The sequence below is a fragment of the Gallinula chloropus genome (genome assembly GCF_964237585.1).
Source record: "Gallinula chloropus genome assembly, chromosome: 28".
Classification (NCBI taxonomy): domain Eukaryota; kingdom Metazoa; phylum Chordata; class Aves; order Gruiformes; family Rallidae; genus Gallinula; species Gallinula chloropus.
In genome coordinates this window covers 2,196,944-2,220,031 of record NC_140113.1, presented here as the reverse complement: position 1 = coordinate 2,220,031, position 23,088 = coordinate 2,196,944, and the positions used below count along the sequence as shown (strand labels likewise).

The window sequence follows — 23,088 nt, the reverse complement described above, 5'->3', positions numbered from 1 at the left end:
CCGGCCCTTCCCCCCGGTGCGGGTGCCAGCTCCGCTCTGTCCCACAGCGGTGCCGACCCGAGCCCCGCCGGACCCATGGCTCACAGCGCCAAGCAGCTGCCCGCCGGGATGCTGTAAGTGCCGCCCCCGCCCCGCCCCCGGCCCCCTCTGTGCCTCGTCGGTCTCTTCCCCCCCTTACCCCCCACCCCACACCGACAGCCCCGGGGTGGGGGGGGGGGGTCTGGAGGGATGCTCCCTGGGGTCCCCCCACCCCCTACTCCCGCCCGCTCAGCCCCTGCCGCCGCCTCGCCCCTCGGGGGCGGCACCTCGGAAGAGCAGCGGCCACCGTGCCGCCCCGACGGGCGGGTGAGGGGCGGCGGGTGCCGGAGCAGCCCGGCCGACGGAGACCGGGCTGAGAGGAGGGAATCCTGCCCCGAATAACTCTCCTAAGCATCCTTCGGAAGCCGGAGGCAGGGAGCCGCCGCTTGGTCCCTGGCCGGGCATCACCAGGAACGCGTCTCTCGGGGCGGGTGGAGCCTGAGGCCGCCTGTGCTTTGCGGGGGGAGAGGGGGGGGGGGGGGGGCGGGTTGTACCCCCGCAGGGCCCCCGTGCAGCACCAGCCGGTGTCCCCCAGGCCTCCCAGGAAGGGCTCCCGACAGATTAATTGCAAGGGTGGCTTTTTCTCCCCTTTCCTGGGACTTCTGCTCGGCCCTCTGCTTGTTCCTGTGTCTTGTGACTTGGACGGAACCCAAGTGAAGGCTGGAGCCCTTCGTGGCTCCCCCCATGCCGGGGGGCCCAGCCGCCCTCCGCCACGGCAGCCGGGCTCGCAGGGAGCGGGGGCTGCGTCAGGGCCTGATGGCTACAAGTGGGATGGGACGTGGGATGGAGCTGGCTGCAAAAGGGGCCAGGGAGGCTCAGGGAGCCCCAGGATGGGGCTGTGGGTGCTCAGCCAGGGGGCAGGGAGGCTCCTCCAAACTGGGTGCTGGACCTGAGTCCCCTGCTGAAAGGTGCTGGTCTGTAGGGATGAGGCAGCGAAGGCGGAGAGCGGGCGTTGGGGCTGCCAGCCCTGCTTTAGAGCCGCTCCGTGCGTCTCGGAGGCGGCTCAGCGAGTTCTGGGGGCAGAGCAGGCGGCAGGAACCTGATGGAGCAGTTGTGGCTGGATGCATCGAGCTGGCACTGGCACCCTGCTCTCGTCCTCAGCCTTGAGGCTTCTCCTTACCCCTGGCAGCGCTTCCAGGCAGTCCACACAGAGCCAGGATCTTCCTCTGCGGCTCCTCTTCCTCGCAGAGGAGGATCGACTGGTTTGTGCCGCTGGAGACTCCTCGCTGAGGCGTGGGCCTGAGCCCTGGTAGCACGCAGGGGTGTGACTGGCACTGTTACCTGCCCCAGGCACAGCACCGGCGGCTCCCAGCCCCCTTCTAAATGTCACTGAAAGTCCCTGGGCCTTGGGGCAGCTCTTGGGTGTCCCTGCTCCCCCACGGCTGGGCTCTGCTCACACCCCAGCACTCAGCCATGGCCTCCCCCTCGCAGAGGTTCCAGGGCTGGAAGTGGTTTTGGGGGGTGTTTGGGTAGGTTGGGAGGCTCGGGGATCAGGTGAGCGTGAGGCCACGCTGCCAGGGCAGCTTCCCAGCCCATCCTCTCTGGCTGCAGACATGCCACGGGCAAAGCTCAGCACGGAAACTTCCTGGTGGCCATCAAGCAGGAGAAGGGAGAGTCGGCACGGCCGAGCGGCGAGAAGCCCCACGGCGAGGAGGAGGTGAGCTCTGGTGCCCCCGGCCCTCCCCACGCAGTCCCTGGGAGAGGGGGCTGTATTGCCTGGCCTGGGGCTGTCCCACGAGCCTTGTCAGCCTGAGGAAAGGCCCAGACTTTCCCCCAAGGAATGGGGGGGGTCTGGGTGGGTCTGCGGGCTGCTCCCCTGTCGTGGTGATGTGCCAGGCATTGTGTGCTCTGACCCTTGTCCCTTTGCCTTCGTGGGGTGCCAGCCGGTGAAGAAGAGGGGCTGGCCCAAGGGCAAGAAGAGGAAGAAGATCCTTCCCAACGGCCCCAAAGCCCCCGTGACGGGCTACGTGCGTTTCCTGAATGAGCGGCGTGAGCAGATCCGCACGCAGCACCCTGACCTGCCCTTCCCAGAGATCACCAAGATGCTGGGGGCTGAGTGGAGCAAGCTGCAGCTCTCAGAGAAGCAGGTACCAGCCTCAGGAGAGGCTCCCCCAGGCTGGGCAGCGCCCTCCCGACCCCACACCACACACACCCCTTCGCTTGCTGCCTGCCTGCAGCTCCACAAAGGGAGCTTGGCCTGATACTGGGTGGGCTGGTGAGCAGGAGCTGGGCCTTGAGTAGTGGGGGGGTGGTCATCAGCACCCTGGGGAGCCTGGGGCTGGGCTGGGCTGAGGCCCCTCTGTGACCGTAGCGGTACCTGGACGAAGCAGAGCGGGAGAAACAGCAGTACATGAAGGAGCTGCGGGAGTACCAGCAGTCAGAGGCCTACAAGATGTGCACAGAGAAGATCCAGGAGAAGAAGATCAAGAAAGGTGTGTTGGGGGGAGCAGTGGCTGCCGGGACCTGGCCAAGAGCTGCCAGGACCGTGTGAGCGATGCTGCTCTGGCTCTGAGGGGTAACCTCCTCCTCCCTCTCCTCCAGAGGACGTGGGCTCCACAGCAGTGAACACCCTGCTGAACGGGCACCCGCACAAGGTAAGTGCTGGTTTCCTCATGCGTGGGGAAACTGAGGCACGTGTGACTCTGGGTTCGGCCAGGGGGCCAGGCTGGCTGCAGGTTTGGCTGAGGAAGACTCAGGGGTTGTGCTTTGAGGTGCCAACTTCCCATTGAGGCAGAGCCTGACACAGCAGGAGGCAGAGTGTGGCTGTCCTCTGCCCATCCTCCCTGCCTGCCCAGGCAGGGCTGCCCCCACCTTGTCCCAGTGCCTCCAGTCTGCTCAGCCCCAAGCAGATGGAGTCCCCTTTGGTGGGCTCAGCCCTGCCTGATCCATCCCCTGCTGACCCCCAGGCTGGCGAGGGCAGCGACACCTTCTCCACCTTTGATGTGCCCATCTTCACAGAGGAGTTCTTGGACCAAAACAAAGGTGAGGGGCTGGGCTGGGGGCTGCGGGCGCCGCAGCATCTTGGGGGGGCTGGCTGGATGTGGGGAGCGATGCCGCTGCAGGGCAAGGGACCAGGAGCCTCACCATCCCTGGGCAGATTGGACAGAGGGGCCAGATGCTGGCTGGAGCTTGGGGGTGGGTGCTGCTGAGCCTCTTGGGAGAGGCTGGGATGGGGAGGGGGCTTGGGTTTGGAGTGAGGGGAGGTGTCGGAAGGGCCACCCCTCCTGACGCTGCGTGATGCCGGCAGCCCGGGAAGCCGAGCTGCGGCGCCTGCGGAAGATGAACACGGAGTTTGAGGAGCAGAATGCCATCCTGCAGAAGCACACGGAGAGCATGAACTGCGCCAAGGAGAAGCTGGAGCAGGAGCTGGCCCAGGAGGAGAGGCAGACCCTGGCCTTGCAGCAGCAGCTCCAGTCTGTGCGGCAGGCCCTCACCGCCAGCTTCGCTTCCCTCCCCATCCCCGGTGAGTTCGGGACAGCTGTCGGGACCAGCCTGCGTCCTGGAGCACTTTGGGGGCTCTCTGAGGAGCCCAGGGCTGTGAGCACCAGTTGATTCCCCTGTAATAGAGTGGGGGGCAGGCTGGGAGCTGTCACACTCTTGGGCTGTAGCTGCAGCTCCATCCACAAGGCCGAGACCATCCCAAAGTGTGTTTCTGGGCTTGCACCCCTGTGGCCTCCCTCCTGCTGCGGGAGGTGGCCCTTCCCCAGGCTGGCTGGGGACTTGCTGGCCCTGCTAACTGGGCCACCACCTCCTAGGCACTGGGGAGACCCCGACGCTGAGCACTCTGGACTTCTACATGGCCAAACTGCACAGCGCCATCGAGAGCAACCCGCTGCAGCATGAGAAGCTGGTGGTCCGCATCAAGGAGATCCTGTCCCGGATAGCCAGGTGAGGCGGTCCCCACCCTGGGGCTGGCACCAAGGGGCTCTCCTGGCCCACCAAGTGCTGGGGACCTCTGGGTCAGCCCAGGCTGGGTGGGTGGTGGGAGCCCCCCCTGCCCTGCACTTCAGCTTTGCTTTCTTCCCGCTGCAGCGAACACTTGTGAAGAGGACCAGTCCCTCCCAGAGCCTGGGCTGGCTGGACCACAGCCCTGTCCCTTGGAGCCCACGCAAGGGACAGTCTCTGTTGATGGTCCAGCTGCTTCCCCCTCCACCCCACGCCCCTCGCTGGAGAAGTGACCTGGGACACCCCCCCCCCCCCCCCCCCCCGACAGCCCCGGGGGTGCCTGGGCCCCTCACCGGCACCATCTCCAAGGACCTTGAGCTTCTGGGGACCAAGCCAGGGGGACAGGGCAGGGGGGACCCTGCAGTGCTGGGTGAGGTGCTGAGCGGTGGCTGTGAGCTTCCCTGCTGCTGTCTGAGCTCCCCAGCTCCTGCGGCTTCACCTCACCTGTGCAGTGAGGCACCGAAGGCTGTCGGGGGGCGGATGAGGTCCCTGTGGGTCACTGGCCTGGAGGGAATCGGCCTCTTCCAGCCTGGCCCAGGGGCTGCCCTTAACCGTGGCCTGGCCAGTGCTGGGAGGCAGCCGGGTGCCCTGAACCCTGGGGGCTCAGTGCTGGTTGGCCCAGGGAGCCCCTTGGGCCCTGTTCTGCAGCGGGTGAGGCGATGGGCTTCCCTCCCCTGCCTCTTGCTTTATTTAATCTTCCCCTTTCCCCTCACTGCTCGCCCGTGGGTGCCTTCAGCCCTTTCCCATATCACCCTTCCTCTCACCTCTCCTTCCCCCGTGCCTCTGGGACCAGGCAGGGCAGCTCCAGCCCTCTGCACCAGGTAAAACACCTTCATGTTGGAGCTGGGCCCAACCCCCTTATCCTCACAGCCAGCAGCCCCCAGGGCTGGCGTGTGGACTCTGGGGTCCCACCTCCCTGCCCAAGCCCATCCTGCATTGTGGGACCACCGTGACGGCAGCCCTGGGCTGGCTGTGCTGGGGTCGGCCGCCCCGCACTGCCCGTCACTAATCTCAGGCTGTGTAATTAGAGAGTGTCTTATTTTCTTACTAGCACTACATTGATCTGTGGCCCCTGGTTTAACCCGGGGCTGGTGTACGACCCCCCATCTCTCGCCTGCAAGGTCCGTGCTCTGTAGCTGAGTCTCCTGGTTGGCATCTCCCCGTGGCCTCTTGGCTTGGGATGGAGGGGGGAGTCAATAAATAGGGGGCAAATAAAATGTGGGACGAATAACCAGCCTTGGGCTCTGGGTGTTTGTGCTTGGAGGTGGCTCTGGAACAGCTCCCAGGGCTTTGTGGGGGTGGAGCGAGGGTGGGTGATGGCCCTGAACTCCTTGCTGCAGCCCCCAGCCCCAGCTTGGAGGGGGGTGGGGGTGGGGGGGGGTGGCCCTATCCCATGTGGCAGAGCTCACTCGATCCCAGGGGGTGACCTGTGCTGCCAGATCGAGTTCCCAGGCCCGGGGGTCACCTTACAGCCGAGCTGGGAGCCAGCACCCATCTATAATTCAGCAGCGCCGGCGGTGGGATGCGGCGGGCGGGCAGGCGCGGCAGGCAGGCGCAGGAGGCCAGCCCCATGGAGAATGGCGTGGGGCAGGAGCCAGGGACCCCCGAGCTGCCAGCTGCTGAGGGTGGTGTGGCCCCTCGGCCCCCCCGTGCCCGCCCTCGGCTGGTGTTTCACACCCAGCTGGCCCACGGTAGCCCCACGGGGCGCATCGAGGGCTTCACCAACGTCAAGGAGCTCTACGCCAAAATCGCTGAGGTCTTCAGCATCTCCCCCACCGAGGTGAGGGGGCTGCTGGGGCTTGGGGAGGGAGACTTTGCACCCAAAGAGGCGGGGGGGGCATTGGCCCTGTGGCCCCAGCTGTGGCCAGGCCTTCTATGAGCTGCCTGATGATGCATCCCCCAAAATGACCCAGAGAAGGGGGTTTTACCGTGTCCCGGGGGGGAGTGGTTGGGTGACCCTGTGCCAGTTCCCCCCACCCCATTCCCTGGTGGGCGAGCAGGGAGCTGGGGCTGATGGTGACTGCTGAGGGGGGGGATGGTTCATGGTGATGGAGCAGCACTCGGTCCCTGGCAGCCTGGGGGCTCCCCAACCCCCTTTGCTCTGGCCACATCCACCCACAGCTGATGCCCCTCACTGCCCACCCCCCTGCCCCAGGGCATCCCCAGCCCCTGACCACAGGGCTCCCTGGGGCAGATCCTCTTTTGCACGCTGAACACACACAAAGTAGACATGCAGAAGCTGCTGGGGGGGCAGATTGGCCTGGAGGACTTCATCTTCGCCCACGTCCGCGGCGAGACGAAGGAGGTGGAGGTGACCAAGACGGAGGATGCGCTCGGCCTCACCATCACGGACAACGGGGCCGGCTACGCCTTCATCAAGGTGAACCCCCTTCCCCCTGGAGCCACGATGGGGCCAGGGGCTGTGACCCCCCCTGCACAGTGATAATCCCACCCATGGGACCTTCCCCAGCTCCCCCACCCCCAGGTTTAACCTGGCCCTGGGGGGCTCCCCTGCCAGAGTGCAGTTTGGGGGGGCCACCCCCCTGCTCTCCCCTTTCCCCCCCCAGCCTGACCTGGTTGCTAAAGGCCAATGGCCCACTGAGGTGGAGTGTACAGGGTGGGAGAGGGGTGTGGGTCTGTCTGTCCTTCCCATGGTGCCACCCTGGTGTTGGGGGGGGGGTGTGTGTGTCCCATCCCCAGAGAATCAAGGAGGGGAGCATCATCAACCGCATCCAGACGGTGTGTGTGGGTGACAGCATCGAGGCCATCAACGACCACACCATCGTGGGCTGCCGGCACTACGAGGTGGCCCGGATGCTGCGGGAGCTGCCCCGGGCTCAGCCCTTCACCCTCCGCCTGGTGCAGCCCAAAAAGGCCTTTGGTGAGTCGGTGGGATCCCCCTGCTTTGCCCTGGGGGTGGGGGGTACCCTGGGATAAGTATGGAGAGACTGGTTCCCTGTGCCCCCCATGCCCTGCAGTCCCCTCCTCAAGGACTGGGTGCCCCCCCAGAGCCCAACACCCCTGGGTGTCCACCCATCCTGTGCGTGCCCTAGGGCACCCCTGCATCACACCCACCTGTGTGTGCATTCCTGGGGAGAGACACAGCCCCCCCACCCAGCTTGTGCTCCCCATGGGGGTCCCTCACACCCACGCTACCCGTGAGCCCCCCCCACCATGTGCTGGGACATGTGTGGACTGAGGCTGGGTGATGTCTGGGGTGGTGGGCAGTGAGGGGGGGCAGGTGCTGGGTGCTACCTTGTCCCCCCCACCCTGGGGTGCAGACATGATCGGGCAGAGGACGCGGAGCAGCAAGTCCCCGGGCGAGGGCAGAGTGACCAGCGGGAAGGAGACGCTGCGGCTGCGGGCGCAGGGCACAGCCACGCTGGAGGAGGGGGTAAGACACCCCCCCCACCACCCCAAGACCCCCACCCTGAGCCCACAGGCACTCGCACTGTGCCAGGGATGGGGATAAGCACCCTGATGCCCCCGGGTCACCCTGCACTGTGGCTCTACTGGGTGCAGATCTGTGGGCACAGCTCCATGCGAGGGGTCCCTGGGCTGTGCCCCCACCCCCTGGCACACACCCCTCTAGCTCTCTCATCCCCAGCCCAGCCCCTTTGAGGAAGAAGCTGCCCGTCGGGTGGACGACCTGCTGGAGAGCTACATGGGCATCCGAGACAGCGAGCTGGGTGAGATGGGGACCCCCAGGGAGCGTGGGAGGGGGTGACCATCCCGGTCCCCCACCCCTGGCTCACCCTGTCTCTCCTCCTCCCCAGCCTCAACCATGGTGGAGGCAGCGAAGGAGAGTCCCAGCGTGGCCCAGCTCGCCCGTGGCCTGGACTCGGTGCTGGGCGAGTTTGCCCTCCCCCAGGAGTTCGTGGCCGAGGTGTGGGCGGCCGTCTGCCACCCCAAGGGAGGGCAGGAGTAGCTGGTGGGGGGTGGCTGCCCTTGCGTGCGTCCCCTTTCCCACATCCCCACCCCACCTGGGGCTGGTGATGCTGGTGAGGGGTCCCCATCCTGCTCCCACCCACTCCCGTGGGGGTTGGGGGTGGGTGGGTGGGTAACAACAGCAGGGCACCCAGACCCTCTCCCCCACCCCCTCCTCACGCACCCCCCAAACATGGTGGGAAGTGGTCGTGGCTCATTAAAGCAGAGACCAGAGAAGAAGGGCTGGTGCTTCATCTGGCAACAGACCTGGGGGCCCCACCCCAGCCCCCCCGGTGCTCACCCCAGCAGGCACAGAGCTGCACAAGCTGTTTTATTGGGGTCACTCAGATGGGGGGGAGAAGGGGGAGGACCACTCAGATGGGGATGCCACCCCCTCAGGTACTGGGTTTGGGGGGGGGGGTCGTGGGGAGCCCATGAATGCAGGTGATGGGGACAACCAGTTAACCGGGGTGGGGGGTGTCCCTGGGGGGGGGGGGGGTCTCTACTGCAGGACGGAGTCGGCGGTGAGCTTGCGGTGCAGGGAGGTGTTGAGGACGGGGTAGAGGGAGACGATGGAGGGCCGGGGGCGCAGGCTGGGGTAGATGCGCTGCAGCACGGCCCGGCGGAAGAGGATGTAGACCCAGGGGTCCAGGATCTGGTTCCAGGTGACCATGCGGATGTAGATGAGCAGCATCTTCTGCGTCTCTGGGAGCAGCATCTGGGTCTGGCCGCTGGCTGGCAGCTGCTGCAGGACTGTCTGGACAATGAAGATCTGGGAGGGGGGGAGGAGGGCAAGGTGTCAGTGGGGAAAGGGGGGGGGGTCCCTGAGGTGGGGGGGGTCAAGGCTGGGTGTCAAGCCTGTCGGAGTGGGGTCCCAGGCTGGTTTGGGGCACTGGGGAGCAGCTGCTCTGCCTGTGAGTGGGGCTGAGCCCGAGCCCATCACCCAGGTACCAACCCAGAGCGGTGGCAGGGGGCCACCAAAAGCAGGGGTGGGGCATGGTGGGGGAAGCACACCAAGACCTGGGACCTCACCTGGAGCAGCATGAGTGGAGGGGACACACTAAGACCCAGGAGGGACATGGAAGGCGGGGGGGGGGGGCACCAACACCCAAAGCCTCACCAGAAGCATGGGAGGGAAACCCACCAAGACCCAGGTCCTCACCAGAAGCGGCATCCAGCAGATGGTGGCGATGAACATGATGCCCACAAGCTGCACCATCATCTCCACCTCGCTGTCCCGGCGCCGCTGCACCGACTCCCGGTTGTGGTAGACGCGGCAGAGCGTCACCACGCTCACCGTGTTGAAGACGAAGGAGAGCAGCACGGAGAAGATGCCCAGCAGGGCGAAGAGCAGGCAGAAGACGACGTTGCCGGTGTCAGGCAGGAGGGTGAGGAAGCACCAGGAGCCGGGGTACTGCAGCGTGTACCGCCCCAGCCCCAGCACCGGCAGCAGCCCCAGCAGGCAGGAGAAGCCCCACACCAGCCCCACGATGGACCAGGCGCGGCGCTTGGAGATGCTGGTGGAGCGGGAGAAGGGGTGGTTGATGCCAAAGAACCTCTCGCCGGCCATGGTGGCCCCCAGCAGCAGCGGGCACTGCCCGAAGAAGACCATGGAGAAGCCGAGGAAGTTGCAGAGGTGGCAGCTGGGGTCCACCTTGGCCCACGTGAACTTGATGAAGTGGTAGGGGATGATGACCGAGGCCGTCACCAGCAGCCCCGTGAAGTCCGTGATCACCAGCCCGCAGAGGAAGACGAGGAAGGAGGAGCGGGTCCGGCTGGACAGCTTGCGGGAGGAGCTGAGCAGGACGCAGAGGGCGAAGAGGTTGGAGCAGAGGCCGATGAGGCCGAAGGCCGTGGAGAACCAGGGCGAGGTGATACTGGTCTGGGTCTGGTTGTGGCCACCGCTGGCATTGAACGCCCCGAAGCACGTGTCCGGCTGGCCGACTGCGCTGCTGTTGGGGGTCTCCATGTCCCCCAGTCCCATCCCGCTCCCTCCAGCAGCCTCAGGTGCCCTCCTGGCTCAGCTCCATGGCCCGTGCTGGTGCCGGCACCGCTCCTGGGGGCACAAGGAGGGGGGGGTTAAGGCCAGTGCCTCAGGGCCAAGCCCGCTTACCACCCAGCCTGAGCCCGCAGCCGTGGGGCACCGCGCAGCCAGGGAGGGGGACGCTGCACCAGACCCCCGGCACGCGCCGTGCTACTGCCACTCCGGGCGCCGAGGGCCCCAGCGCCACAGCTGGATGGGATTAACCGTCCCCGGCTGCGAGCCACGTGGAGCTGGTGCCACGAGGCTGAGATCCAGCGTGCTGGGTGTTTGCACAAGTGCTGGACTGACAGCTCAGCTCCTCGGCGACACGGCCAGAGACCCCATGGCACATCCACTCTCTGACACAGCTGGAGGGACCTGGCTGGGATGGGCAGGCACAGGGTGGCTGCATCGGGGCCTGATCCTGACCACCCATCCCTGGGATTTCCCCTCCACAACCCCAGCTCGATGGAGAAAGGTCCTGTTGCCACAGCGTGGTGGGGAAACTGAGGCAGGGGAGATGGGAAGCCATGGGCCATGCCCTGGGCATCGGCACTGCGGCCAAGCCACCGCTGTGGGGGACACAGCTGACCTGCACATGTCACATCCCTGTCTCCCCACTCCGGCCTCACTGCAGCTGGAGTCAGGGGCTCGTCACCAGGACGTTGGCCCAGGGGCTGTGGTGCATGGGGACAGCTGCGGTCATGGGCAGCGCTGCTGGGCGATGACCGGGGCGCAGGGAAAGGCATCCGGGATCTGGGAAGCCAGAGAGCTGCTGGTTCCAGCCTTAATTAGTCCTGGTTGCAAATGGGGTGATGTGGGGTGGGGCAGAGTCATGGCGACAGTGGAGACCAGACCCCCCCCCACCGTAGGGACCAGACTGGACCAGTCCCCCTCTCCCCCAGGACCTGTTTCTCCAGGCTGTGGCTGTCCCAGCTGCTCTTCCCCAACCCAGTGGCTCCATCAGGATACCCAGCTGCATCCTGACCCACCGACCTCCAGCCATGGGGGTCCCGGCACCTCCCCCTCGTGCAGGGTGCACTGCCACCTGCCCTCCATCCCCATCCCCAAGAGAAACCTTAAACCAACCCCAGCCAGTGCCAAAACCAGCAGCTGGTCCTGTGCCTATCCCCACTCTGCCCCCATGTCCCTGTGCCAGGTCCAGCAACCTGGCACCCCCAAGGACCACCCCCCAGGACCACCCCCTTCCCGGTCCCCAGCCACAGGGCTGGGAAGGGCTGTGCACACCCAGGCACACGCCAATCCCACAGCCCATCCCGGCGCTGGGATGGGGCCAAGCATTGCAACATCCCCTTCCAAGGCCACATCCAGCGGGTGCAGGCACCCATCCGGCACGGCAGCACCCCTGCCCTCACCCATCACCAGCTGCACCACGGGTCCTGCAGCCGCTGGGGAGCAGGGAATGGGGTGGATTTGGGGGAACATCCCGATTCCCATGGTGGTCCCAGTGCCGAGGGGGTGGTGACGCAGTGCCAGGGCGTGCAGGCAGCCCTGGCTTTTTCCATGAGACACGAGCCAAAACGTGTCACCGCCTGTCCTGCCCGGTCCCCAAGGGGTGGAGGTGGTGGCCTCAGAGGCGTCAGGTCCCTTGAGACAAGCCCTCAGAGATGGTTTCAGGTCCCCGAGAAAGCCTCTCCCACATCCCCTGGGATTTCCCACCCTGGGAGGTGGCAAATAACCTCCCAACACCCTCCCCCCGCAGTGACGCTAGGTGGGTGCCACGAGGTCCCACTCCAGCTGTCCCATGCCATGTGCCTGCCCACACTCTTGGGGTGCTGCTCCCAAGCACGTGCCCCCTCCCCCCACCTTGGGGGTGGGGGTTCCCTGAACTCCCTCCTGCCTGGCTGGGGATGGAGCCCAGGGGGTGATGCTGCCCTGCCATCCCCATCTTCCCTGGGGACTTGTGGCCATGGGATGCTCTGGCTGCTCTGGGTTTGGTGCGGCAGGATCCACTCCCCTCCTCATAGTGAGACCCTGAGGAAGGGTCTCCCCATGGTGTCCCCACGGCCTGGCAAGGATGCCACAGCCCTGACAGCTCCACACATCCCAAACCCACTGTCAACCACATCCCCTCCCCTCCTGCCCCTGGCCTGTGGCCACGACCCAGACCCTTGTTGCCAGCAGGGCTGGGGACAGGGGAGGCTCTGCCCCAGGACCACCTGTGATGCTGGGGTGGGTTTGGGGGGGCTGAGCAGCTGGGTGCCGCCCTGCACAGAGCTGCCTTGGCCGGCCAGCCTGGGACCATGCAGCACTTAGAGGGAATCAAATATTAAAGAGGGGCCACTTAGCGCCAGCAAGGCTGGGAACACGCCGAACCCCACGCGCCAGAGCAAAGCCCAGGCACTTATGGAAAGGGTTTCATGTGGGGGCTAAGGAATGAGCCCTTGCCATCTCCCCATCACAAGCAGCCACCAAGGAGGATGTGTGTGGGGGTCAGCAGGTCCTGTGGAGGAGAGACACACCCCCCCCACACCCCCCCAAAGTCTGGTGCCAGGCCCCACCAGCCCCGTGCACTTGGGTTTGGGATTATTTGATCCCAGGGAGGTCCTGTGGGAGCGAAGGGTTTGGCAAAGGGTGTTGGGGTAAAAGCCCAGCAGAGGGGAGCTGTCTCCAAGACAGGCTGCTGGAGAGGATGGGTGTAGGTGCTAATGGGGTTCTTGGCACCTCAGGAGCCCCTGGGTCAGTGTCACACCACGCATGCACCACAGGCTGTCCTGCCTCAGCTGGGCACTGCTTCCTGCCCTGGCCACATCCGAGGTTAGTGAGGGACAGGCAGGAGGCTAATGGGGAGCATGGGAGGCTGCTCCTTATCAGCACAGCTCCCATCCCAGACCATTGGTTCCTCAGGCTTCCTAGGGCAGGGCTGGGCATGGGGCTGGTGGGCTCAGGCTGGAGGGGCAGAGCTGGGGAAGGAGGTTTGCTGGGCAGTGGGACACCACATACTTGCAGAGGGACCCCCAAACCGGGCAGCAGCAACTGCCCCTGCACCCACAGACTCCTTGGGCCTGGACTCTGCTTCCTGAGACATGGTGCTCGGGCACAGGGTGGCTGTGCAGAAGATGCTGCAGGGTGTTTGCCCCTTCTGTGTTTTGTCCCTCCTGTGTCCAGTCCTGTCTCTTTGCTTGCTGGACCTCTCCAGGGACAGACCTGTCCCACCTCGTCCTGGAAGGACTCTGCAGCATCCCTTCTGCCTCTCCAGTCTGATGTCCCTTGTGCAGGTCCCCAAGGTGGGGAGTCACCACGGGATGCTGTTGGGTGAAGCTGACTCTGACAGGGGTGGACATGGCATGGTCCCACCGCTAACTGTCCCCCCAGGCAGGGGGTCTCTGGGCAACAGATCAGCTCAAGACCATCAGCTGGGACAGAAAACAGAATGGCCTGCCATGGGGACGGGGACCTGGCAGGGCCCCAGTGTGTCCCCCCAGACCCACAACCATCCCTGACCTTCTGGCCTGGCCTGGAGTAGGGATATCCATGGGACACCCAGGACACTCGTGATGCCAGCACAGACAGTCCCTGCCAGATATAGTGGCTGTTCCTGCTTCAGCTGATGGCAGGGTCCCCAACCCACTCATCTTCAGAGCTCCTCTGTGCAGGGCAGGAGGAGGCTGCCCGGGCCCCTTTGGGTGCTGGGACCAGGGCTTTGTGTCCCCCATGGACGGGGTGGGGGGCAGCCGGGGCTCCCCCGGCCCCAACATCGCGGCATCTCAAGGGCTGTGAAGCTGCCGCTGGACCGCCCAGTCCCGCTGCCCAAAATAGACCGGGTCCTGGTCCTTTCCCGGCCCTTTCCCGGCGCCCAGCACGGCGGAGCCGGCAGCACTTTGCCGGGAGGGCAGCGGCGGCGGCTGCGCTGGCAAAGCCGCTCCGAGGGGCAGGGGCGGCCCCGGCGGGGGATGCCCCGAGACTGAATCCCGGTGCCCGGGACGCCCGAGCCAGGGGACAGACAGCCGGGGAGCAGCGGGGGCACCACGTCCTCTGTCCCCCCCCTTCCTCCCCCGCCGTGTTATCGCTTTCCGCCCCCAGAAACGCAGCTGCTACCCGGGGCTCTGGGCGATCCGGGCGGCTGAACGAGCCCTTACAGCCCCGGCACAGCCCCGCCGCCCTCGCAGCCGCCCCGGCCAAGCCCCGCAAGTTTGTCCGTCTGTCCCAGCCGCTCCATCCGTCCATCCCAGGCTCGGTCGCGCTGCGGGCTGCCTGTCCATCCCCCTCCGTCCGTCCATCCCAGCCTTATGGGCTTTGTTCTCAGCCCCTCCGGCCGCTACACCCTCCCCCCCCCACCCACCCCGAGCATCCCCCGGCCCCCCCATCAGCGCCTCCCTCCCCCATCCCCCGCCGCCCCGGGCTGTACCTCGCTGCCGGCAGGACCCCACCCGGCTCCGCTCGGCTCGGCTCAGCCCCGCTCTGCCGAGCCCGGCCCCGCGGGAGGGCGGGGGGGGGGTGTGTATGTGTGCGGGGGGGGGGGGAAGGGCCGGGCTCGCAGCGCCCCCCCGGCTCCGCCCCGCGCCCCCCGGAACTGGGTCCGGATCCGGCCCCGCTCCGCTCCCCGCCCCCGCCGCAAGACGGGGCTCCCCGGCCGAGCTGCTCAGCCCGGTCTCGTCCCCATCACCCACTTCCCCGCCTGGGGCCGCCCGCGCCGGGCTGCGCCCCCAACCCCCGGCGGCGGCGGCATCCCCCGGCCGCGGCCCCGCTGGACTCGAGAGGCTTCGAAGGCGCCGCGTCCCCCCCGGGCTCACCTGTCCCCGCGGGCTGTGCGGGATGGCGCGGAGACACGCCGGCCCCGCGCCGCCCGGGCTATATTTAGCGGGGCCCGGCTCTTATCCGTGTTACTCATTTGTTTACCCGGGACGGATTCCTGCGTTTGGAGGGGGGGGTCAGTCCCGCCGCCGTCCCAGCGGGACACTCAGTCAGCCTGGCACCGCAGCCGGGCCTCCTCTGCCAGGCGATGGCGGGGGTGGAGGGGGGCCCTGCACCCCCCCCCTCCAGCGGGCCCTGCGACCTGGGAATGGGGAAGCAGCGGCTCCTGAAGGAGGGGAGGGCCGAGGTGCCACGCAGATGTGAGCGGGTGTCCCCCCATCCCCCAGGTCCCCCCCACAGCCCTAAGCTGTCTGTCCCCATCCAGGAGCTGCGGCTGGGGGGTCGGAGCACTGGGGGTTCTCCCAGCCCGGCTGCTCTGGGCTCGCTGTGTCCTTGTGCCTCCCAGAGCCAGGCTGGTGGGGGGTGGGGAAGGCTGGCTCCCCATCCTCAGGCACCATCCTGCCGAGGCGTGGGAGCCTCAGTGTCGGGTCACAAGCAGGCCCCAAGCAGGAGGTGTTCCTCCCCCGGCCTCGGTGGTGCCAGGCTGCAGACCACTTCCCTCCTTCCCTTGCCGTGGAGCAAAGACTGCCAGAGCAAAGTCCTGGGAGTGCCATGCTGCTTCCCTCCTTCCCTTGCCATGGAGCAACAACTGCCAGAGCAAAGTCCTGGGAGTGCCAGGCTGCAGACCACGTCCCTCCTTCCTTTGCCGTGGAGCAAAGACTGCCAGAGCAAAGTCCTGGGAGGAGGGCGATGGCCGGAGCAGGAGGGACAGGCTGCAGAGCTGGAAAATGGCCGGCCCCAGCAGCGGGATGTGCCAGGAGCAGGAGCGGCGTCACCGCGAGTGGACCCGGGCTCAGCAGCCGCCAGCTGTGCCCAGATGCTGTTTGGCCCTGTGGACCAGGAACGGGCGCAGCTGGTTTCACAGAGGATGTGGGCACAAGGCACCACCCTGGCGTGAACCTGAGTGAGCTGCTGCCGCTGTCTCTGGGAGCGGAAAAGAGCGGTGCCTCTCAGACCCTGCCGGGGCTGAGCCATGGAGGCTCCCCCCAAAATATAGGGGGGATGTGGAGAAGAGCACTGAGAGCAGCCAGGGCTGGAGGAAAACATCCTGTCTTCAGCCAGATCCAGCCCTTGAAGAGTCCCTGGTCAAGGCCCGACAGCAGCAGCTCCCGGGGTTCTCACGCTCGGTCAGTGGCTCCATCCAGGGCTCCTTGTCAGGGGTGCGGGGAAAAGGCAGCACCGGGGACTGAACACGGACCCTGCACAGACTGGGGACACAGGGGGAGGTTTCAGGGGCTGTGCCCTGCTCCCCCCCTGTGTGTGTGGCTCATGAGGGCTGGGGGCTGTGGGCTGCAGGGGCAGCAACCGCTTCGCTTTGGGTTTTTTTTCCTGTTTCCTCCGGAGCCATCCCTGGCTGGGCCTTCACCCGCTTCCTGTGCTGAGCTCAGGCCCCAAACCCCGCTGCGGCAGGCAGCCACTCAACAGCTTTAAATAACCCACAGGAAGGAGAGGCTGGGGGACATCTCCCCCCAACCCTCCTGGGCCCCAGGGGGGTAACAACAGCTGTAGGGGAGCCCCCAGGGACACCTCACAACAGGGCTGGCTCTGCCCCAGTGCTGGGGACCCCAGGCAGCCCCATAAGCCCTCAGCAGTGGGGCTGTGTCGGGGGCAGGATGCAGAGCGGCCTGCGGGGGAGTCACAACCCTGCAGCGACAGTTCACAGGCGAGACGAGGTTTCCTGGAGGCTGCGGTACTGGGCGTTGCTCACGGACCAGCATCCTCCCGGCAAGCATCAGCTCAGAGGGGGGACAAGCTGAGGGTCTGGGAGCTGCTGGGATGATCCTGCACAAGCCTGGTTGTGCCACCCCCCTTGAGGGAATGCCCGCTCAGGTCTGAAGCTCTCCCCCGAGGTGCCCAAATTCCACTTGAGACCCCCACTCAGGGGTGGGGGGGGGGCTGGGGAGTGGAGCTGCCCCTAAGCCCAGGGCAGCAAGAGCCACTCTGGCACTGGGGGGGCTGGGACTGCAGGCCACGGAAACCGGATTTCCCCTGCAAGGAGATGGCTCATCTGACGCCCCTGCTCTCTGCCCCGGCAGGGGTGGGTCCCTTGCAGCCCTTGAGCCCTTTCATCCGGCGGAGTCGAGCCGAGAAGGAGCCCAGGGAGGGAATGTGCCAGCAGTGGGGTGGGCTGGGAGGGTGATGAGCCTGGGGAGGGAGAGAGCAGAGGGACCCTGGGGCCAGGGAGTCACAGCTCCCACAGGGAAGTGTCTGGGCTGGACAGTGAGGGTACCATGTGGAAGAGGGCCAGTGTAAGCAAGGGGAGCGATGGGGCTGGAATAGGCACTGGGAACATGCAGCAGCTGGGAACAGGGCAACAGCCCAGAGCTACAGGCATGAGGACACCCCCCAGCACTACCCTGCCCCCAGAGGAGCTCCCACTGCTGTGCCAGTGGGGCACTGGCTGCTGCTGCGCAGGAGAAACACAGGGTACCGAGCAGCACAGGGAGCCCACACACAGGATGCCACAGCTGGAACAACCCCTGTTTATTTGTACCAAAGTCTCACGGTGCCTCAGGATAAAAGGAAGGATGGGGAAAGCCCCAGAAATAGGTCCTGTGCGGGGCTGGGCGCTGGGGAAGTCCGTGGGACAAGTGACAGAGCACGAGACACCCCGCCACTGCCCACCCCTGGTCCGGAAGGCAGCTGAGCAGCCCCTCATCGGCGGTAACGGTACCGCTTGAAGTGGAACCAGAGCTGGAAGATCCCATTGGCAAACTGGCAGCGGAAGCCGTGGCGGTGGGAGTACTCCCACTCCCGGTTGACAATCTTGAAGGCGATGTCCTCGTAGGGCGGCCCGGCGTGGAAGCGCAGGATGGCGAAGTCCTTGTTGTCCTGGCAGGCCTCCAGGAAGTACTCGGGGGTCGAGCGCTTGTCGATGAGGTCGGGGTAGAAGATGTTGAACTTGTAGCCCTGCACGATCTTGGGAGGGGGGTTGTCGAAGTCGTAGTGGGTCTGGTTGTACTTGTTCCACTCGAAGCCGGTGTGCACGCGGTTGAAGAAGCGGGGCTTGCGGGGCCGGTACTTGTCAGCCCAGAGATAGGCCTTGCCCGTGAGGGGCATCTCCACGCTGAACTGCGCCTCGTCCGCGCCCATGCCCTCCTTGGCCTTGCGGAAGAAGATGTCATCGGCGCTCTCGGTGGCATCGCCTGGAGGGAGGAGAAAGTGAGGTCCCCGGGCCCAGGCTGTGGGGATGCTGCTCCTGGGTGTGCAGAGGGGAGGAGCAGCAGGGGCTGGGCAAGGGGCACGTCGCCCTGTGGACCTGGGGTGGGCACCAGGCTGAGCCGTGCTGGGAAACTCATCCAAAACTGCCCACAGCCCAAACAGCTGGGTGGCATGGCTGGCAGTGGGGAAGGACTGGATGCAGGTCCATGCTGGAAACGCCAGCCCTCTGAGCACCATCTCCCTGCTCCTGTCGGGGCCACAGCACCCTTGGCTGCCTGGGGGCATCCCTCTGCCAGGCCAGCTCTGGATGTGAACTCCTTCACAGAATCACAAGGTTGGAAAAGACCTCTGAGGATCATCAAGGTCCAACCGTTCCCATCCTGTGCTGAACCAGATCCCTAAGTACCTTATCTACCCTTTTTATGAACATATCCAGGGAAGGTGACTCAACCCCCTCCCTGGGCAGCCTGTTCCAGGCCCTGACAACTCTGCCAGTAAAAAATTCTGTTGTAATGTCCAATTTAAACCTGCCCTGGCACAGCTTAGTGCCATTTCCCCTTGTCCCATCTCCTGTCCCCTGGCTGAAGAGACCATCGCCCACCTCTCTACAACCTCCCTTCAGGTAGTTGTAGGTGGGGAGAAGGTCTCCCCCCTCAGCCTCCTCTTCTCCAGGCTGAACACCCCCAGCTCCCTCAGCTGCTCCTCAGAGGATTTGCCCTTCTCTACCCCCAGCCCTGCCCCCCGATACACAGTGTCCTCCCGTACCAGGCAGGCTGTGAGTCTGGTGGGCACAGGGTCTGCCTGTGGGGCTCCTACCTGTGACCTGGAGCTGCTGACGCAGAAGCAGCAGCCGATGTGTGTCCTCCTCAGCCTCCAGCACGTGGGCATCAAAGGGCAGCTCGTTGGTGCCCAGCAGACGAGGGCTGTACTTCCCTGCGTCATAGTCATCCAGGCTCTGCTGGATCAGGTCCTCCTCCATCAGCACAGCTTCCCCCTCCCCCTCTCCTTTGGTCTCTGCATCCTGCTCGGCCTCTGGCTCAGAGGATGGCCCAGGCTGTACCACGATGCTCTCTTCTGGATCCAGCCTGCACAGGAGAGAGAGCACCAGGATGAGGGTGGTAACCTTATTCTCTGCTCCCCGGAGCTCTGCCTGTGGGAGGATGGGAGCACAAGGCTGCATTTCAGCCCTGGGTGCCCCATGGGGGAGGCCTGGATGGCTGTGCTCCCCAAGGAAAGGGCTGCCTACCTGTCGCTGGGGGAGGCCGGCTCTCGCTTGATGATGGGGAAGAGCGGTTCGCTCTCCACACCCTGCTCCTGCTTCAACTTGTAGAGCTTCTGGCGCAGCACATCCTGGTGCCGCTCCCGCAGCCTGCAAGAGGAGAGGAGCCATCAGGTCCTGCCCAGCAGAACTGCCACATGCCCACACAGCTGGGACACCCACCACATGGGGCAGAAATCTGCTGGGCTTTGTACAGTTTTGGGCTGAATGATCCTCCAGCTTGGTTCCCTCTCTGAGACCTTACTATAAACATCACCACTGGAGAATGAGTGTCCAGCCCTTTTCCCCTCTTAGGAAACCAACCATCTCAGAAAAGGTCTAAAACCCCTCCACCACTGACTCTGGGTTTGTGCCTCCCTAACCCTGCTCACAGCGGGGTCTGCGCTGTCCCTTTCCCCAGCCCTGGCCAGGGGACAGTCCCTGCTCTCACCTGGCCCGTGCCATGTACGCCTTCAGCTGCTGCAGCAGGCTCTCCCAGTACCCGATGTCAAGGTTGGGCCCTCCTGCCCGGATCTTGCTCTCAATGCCCTGGTACAGCACCTGCAGCTGGTTGTACGTCTTCCCCTTGAACACGGACTGCACGTCTGAGCTGACAGAGGCGTTGACCCCATCCCGGCGCTCCCCTGGGCAGGGGAGAGCAGCAGGTCAATGGACATGGGCAGGACATGGCTGCAGATCCCAGAGAACCTCCCTGGGCCTGACACACGTGGCAGACCCTCCCTCCTGCTTTACCCACTCCTGTCGACTCTCACCCACCCCTGGCTCTGCCCTCCTGCTTACCTGGTCCTCCTTTCCCAGAGGCCTCCAGTTTGCGGAGCTTGGCTATCTCGTCCTCAGTGATGATGGTCATGTCCCTCCAGAAGTCCACGTTCTTCCCTTGCTCCAGCTCCATGTAAACCTGCAGACAGGAGACAAGCCGGACATCAGGCACCTGCTCTGCACCACGGGCCGGGGAGCAGAGCTGAGGGGAGAAAGTTGGGAGCTGGGGCCCCTCAGCCAACCCTGGCACAGGGGCAGCAGCTGGCACCTGGATGTCCTCCACCAGATCCTCCATGTCAGAGACAGTCAGGCCATTCAGGAACGTGTAGGGTTCGTGCATCTCCACAGCCAGGTCATCATCCTCTGCGCTAATGTACTTGGCCAGAAGGTCAATGGGTTTTGCCCTCCCATCCCGAATCCGGATCTTAGACCTGGGTGAGAGGAGAGGGGCAGTGAGAGGTGTCTGCTGTCCTCTGCTCCCTGGAGGCTCTGTCCCCGTGGAGCTGCACACCTACCGCAGCTTGGCCTGCTGCAGGTGGAAGTTGTCCTCCTGCTCCTCCCAGGTTTTGAAGTGCTCTGCCTCCTTCTCCCGCTGCAGCATCTCCAGCTCCTGCTCGCGCATTGCCTTCTCCCGCTCCCGCTCCAGGCGCAGCTGCTTCACCTGCCCGGGACAGAGGGAGATATGAGGCCACTGTGAAGGGGGCACCTATGCAGGACACCTCTTGAAGACACAGCTGTAACCTGCTCATTTGACTGTGTCAGCTCCTGTGGTCAGCCTGAGGCTCCTGGGGAGACAGGAAACACTGGCACAACCGATGGCCTCAGTGCCACGACCTGGCACTTGTTCTCCTCAGCTCCTCCTGAGCTGGACTCAACAACCCCAAGAGAAGAGTCTTCTCACTCTGCAATAGCACAAGTATGCTTCCCTACAGCCTATGGGTACCCCCAGTGAGAAGAACAAGGGAACTTCCAGTAAGAAACTGGGAGAACTGGGCTGTCCACAGGGTTCTCGGTCAGCTGGTGGGAGGGAAGGGACAGCTGATCCCACCTTCTGCAGCTCCAGGCGATTGTCCTCCTGGATTCGCTTGTTCCTTTCCTTCAGGTCCTTCTCATCCAGGTGGCTGATCCCTTTCTTTTCCAGCGCCTGGAACAGAGTGGCCAAGGGAACATGTGAAATCCAGTGACCTCCACACCACCGGCCAGCAAACATCTCCACAGCCACCTGCTTTCGCTGCTCCAGCACACTCTGATCCTGTCAAAGGTCCCCAAACCCCTCAAATCCTATTCCTGAAGCAGCTCAGGGAAATGCAGGCTCAGCCCAGTGGGGCCACACAGCAAACACGGCCCATCCTGTGGCTCCCAGCAGGTCTGGGTCCTTCTCTGCACCCTGACCCACCTTCTCACCCCAGGCCCCTGACTTCAGACTTTGGGAGAAAGGAGGAAAACCCCACAGAGCTTGTCAGAAACACCCAGCTGCTACCCTAGATGAGGACTTTGCTCTTGAGCAGCTGCCTTTGGTGCTACAGAAGTTTCCACCTCAAGCAAATGTGCTGCCCCCACCCCCCCGACACCCCACTGCTCCTGTGTCCTGTTCCATGGTGAGGACAGGGGAACGATCTCCTTTGAGCAGCTTCCTGCAACACACAGGCCGGGGGAGGAGAGCTCACCTTGCTCCAGATGAAGGTGCCCAGCAGGTTGTTGTCCCCAAAGGGATTGTCGGTGTTAGTGTAACCCATATACTCCTCTCCCCACCCCATCTTCTCCCGCTTCTTTCTCTCTTTGGCTTCCTTCTTGGCCAGCCGGCGAGCCCGTTTCTCCTCGGGTGTCTCCAAGGCTTTCATGAGCGCAGCCTGCTTCTTCTTCTCCTCCTTCAGCCTCAAGCGCTCCTGGAGGCTCAGCTGCTGCCCCGTCTCTTCCCTGCCCCGTGTGCGTGGTGGGGAGGGAGAGCTGACAGAAGACACAGAAGACTTGGAGCCATCTCTCCTCCTCTGCCGCTCTCTGCTCCGGGCTCTCCTCTTGTCTCGCTCACGCTCGGAGCTTGAGCTGGAGGAGCGACTCCGGGAGCGGGAGCGGTGTTTCCTCTGGCTTTTATGGTGCTGGTCCCTGCTTTTGCTTTTCTTCTTCTTCCATTTCTGTCTCTCATCGCCAGAGGTAGAGCTGGAGCTGGGGGAAGGGGAGGTAAAGCCGCATTTCAGCTGGGAGATGGGTCGCTGGTTCCGTGTCGCACAGCAGAGCTCCCGAGCAGAGCACATCCCTGCGGCGAGACCCGGCCCAAGCCGCAGCCAGTGCTGCCTGCTCCCGGTGCTCCCCTCCGCCCAACAACCCCCACCGGGCCGGTTCTGGGTCCCGGACAGCACTGCCCGACGCGCCCATCAGCCTGGCTGCGGCCAGGCCGGCCCGGGCCCCGGCCGAGGGGACCCGCGGCCTCCGCAGCGGAGCGGCCCCTCGCACGGCCCGAGGGCTGGGCCAGGCCCCGCCGCGGCCTCTCCCGGTACCATCGCCCCGGCCGGGCACCGCGCGGGGCCGGTCTGCCCCCCACACGCCGCGGGTCCCCGCTCCGCCGTTCCCAGGCCCCTCAGACAAGGCCCGGCCGCTCCAGGGCCCGGTCCCGCCTCCCCCGTGACGCGGCCCGGCCGTTCCGGCCCCGCTCACCTCGAACTCCGCCGCCGCCGCTCCTCGCTCCGGCGTCGCCGCCGCTTCTCCCGGCTACGGGAACGCTCCCGGCCCCGTTCTCGCCTCGGCGAGCGAGACCTCCGCCGCCGCTCGGGGCTGCGCGATGCCGAGTCCATTGGCCCCGGCTGCGGCTCCGCCCCGGGGGCCTACGGCAGCGGCCGGCGCACAGGGCGGGCTGCCCGGCCTGCCTGCCCGGCCCCTCGCCTCGCTGCCCGGCCTGTCTCCCTGCTGCCCGCCTGCGTGCCCCTGCCCGGCCTGCCCCGCTCCCTGCCCGCCCGCCTTCCCTCTCCCGGGTACCGCAGCCTCCCCACGGGGCTGGGGCTGGCGGCAGCTCCCTGGGGAGGGGCGGAGATGAACCGCGGCGGCC

At 65.4% G+C, this 23,088-nt stretch overlaps 4 protein-coding genes across 5 annotated transcripts; 2 read left to right on the top strand and 2 right to left on the bottom strand.

The window, feature by feature from the left end:
- The first annotated feature begins 52 nt into the window (after positions 1–52).
- Positions 53–5,250, top strand: HMG20B (high mobility group 20B). Its single transcript, XM_084276245.1, has 9 exons — positions 53–113; positions 1,630–1,735; positions 1,962–2,165; positions 2,390–2,510; positions 2,620–2,672; positions 2,985–3,060; positions 3,326–3,541; positions 3,834–3,966; positions 4,111–5,250. The coding sequence occupies exons 1-9, from the start codon at positions 76–78 to the stop codon at positions 4,121–4,123; spliced, it is 960 nt and encodes a 319-aa protein (XP_084132371.1). The 5' UTR covers positions 53–75; the 3' UTR covers positions 4,124–5,250.
- Positions 5,251–5,545: 295 nt separating this feature from the next.
- GIPC3 (GIPC PDZ domain containing family member 3) lies at positions 5,546–7,951 on the top strand (the record flags this gene model as incomplete). The annotated part of the gene is made up of 6 exons (XM_084276468.1): positions 5,546–5,803; positions 6,218–6,403; positions 6,724–6,904; positions 7,305–7,417; positions 7,631–7,712; positions 7,800–7,951. The coding sequence occupies 6 exons, from the start codon at positions 5,546–5,548 to the stop codon at positions 7,949–7,951; spliced, it is 972 nt and encodes a 323-aa protein (XP_084132594.1).
- Positions 7,952–8,303: 352 nt separating this feature from the next.
- TBXA2R (thromboxane A2 receptor) lies at positions 8,304–9,924 on the bottom strand. The gene is made up of 2 exons (XM_084276361.1): positions 9,113–9,924; positions 8,304–8,722 (listed from the first exon to the last, which is right to left on the bottom strand). The coding sequence occupies exons 1-2, from the start codon at positions 9,917–9,919 to the stop codon at positions 8,453–8,455; spliced, it is 1,077 nt and encodes a 358-aa protein (XP_084132487.1). The 5' UTR covers positions 9,920–9,924; the 3' UTR covers positions 8,304–8,452.
- Positions 9,925–17,308: 7,384 nt separating this feature from the next.
- Positions 17,309–22,839, bottom strand: CACTIN (cactin, spliceosome C complex subunit). Of its 2 annotated transcripts, XM_084276448.1 has the most exons (10): positions 22,701–22,839; positions 21,716–22,211; positions 21,097–21,192; positions 20,564–20,709; positions 20,317–20,479; positions 20,070–20,187; positions 19,720–19,912; positions 19,257–19,379; positions 18,827–19,095; positions 17,309–17,994 (listed from the first exon to the last, which is right to left on the bottom strand). In XM_084276448.1, the coding sequence occupies exons 1-10, from the start codon at positions 22,835–22,837 to the stop codon at positions 17,504–17,506; spliced, it is 2,232 nt and encodes a 743-aa protein (XP_084132574.1). In that variant the 5' UTR covers positions 22,838–22,839; the 3' UTR covers positions 17,309–17,503. The 2 variants fall into 2 exon arrangements, with proteins under 2 accessions (XP_084132574.1, XP_084132573.1); XM_084276447.1 differs by lacking the exon at positions 22,701–22,839 and having other exon boundaries at positions 21,716–22,358.
- Positions 22,840–23,088: the final 249 nt, after the last annotated feature.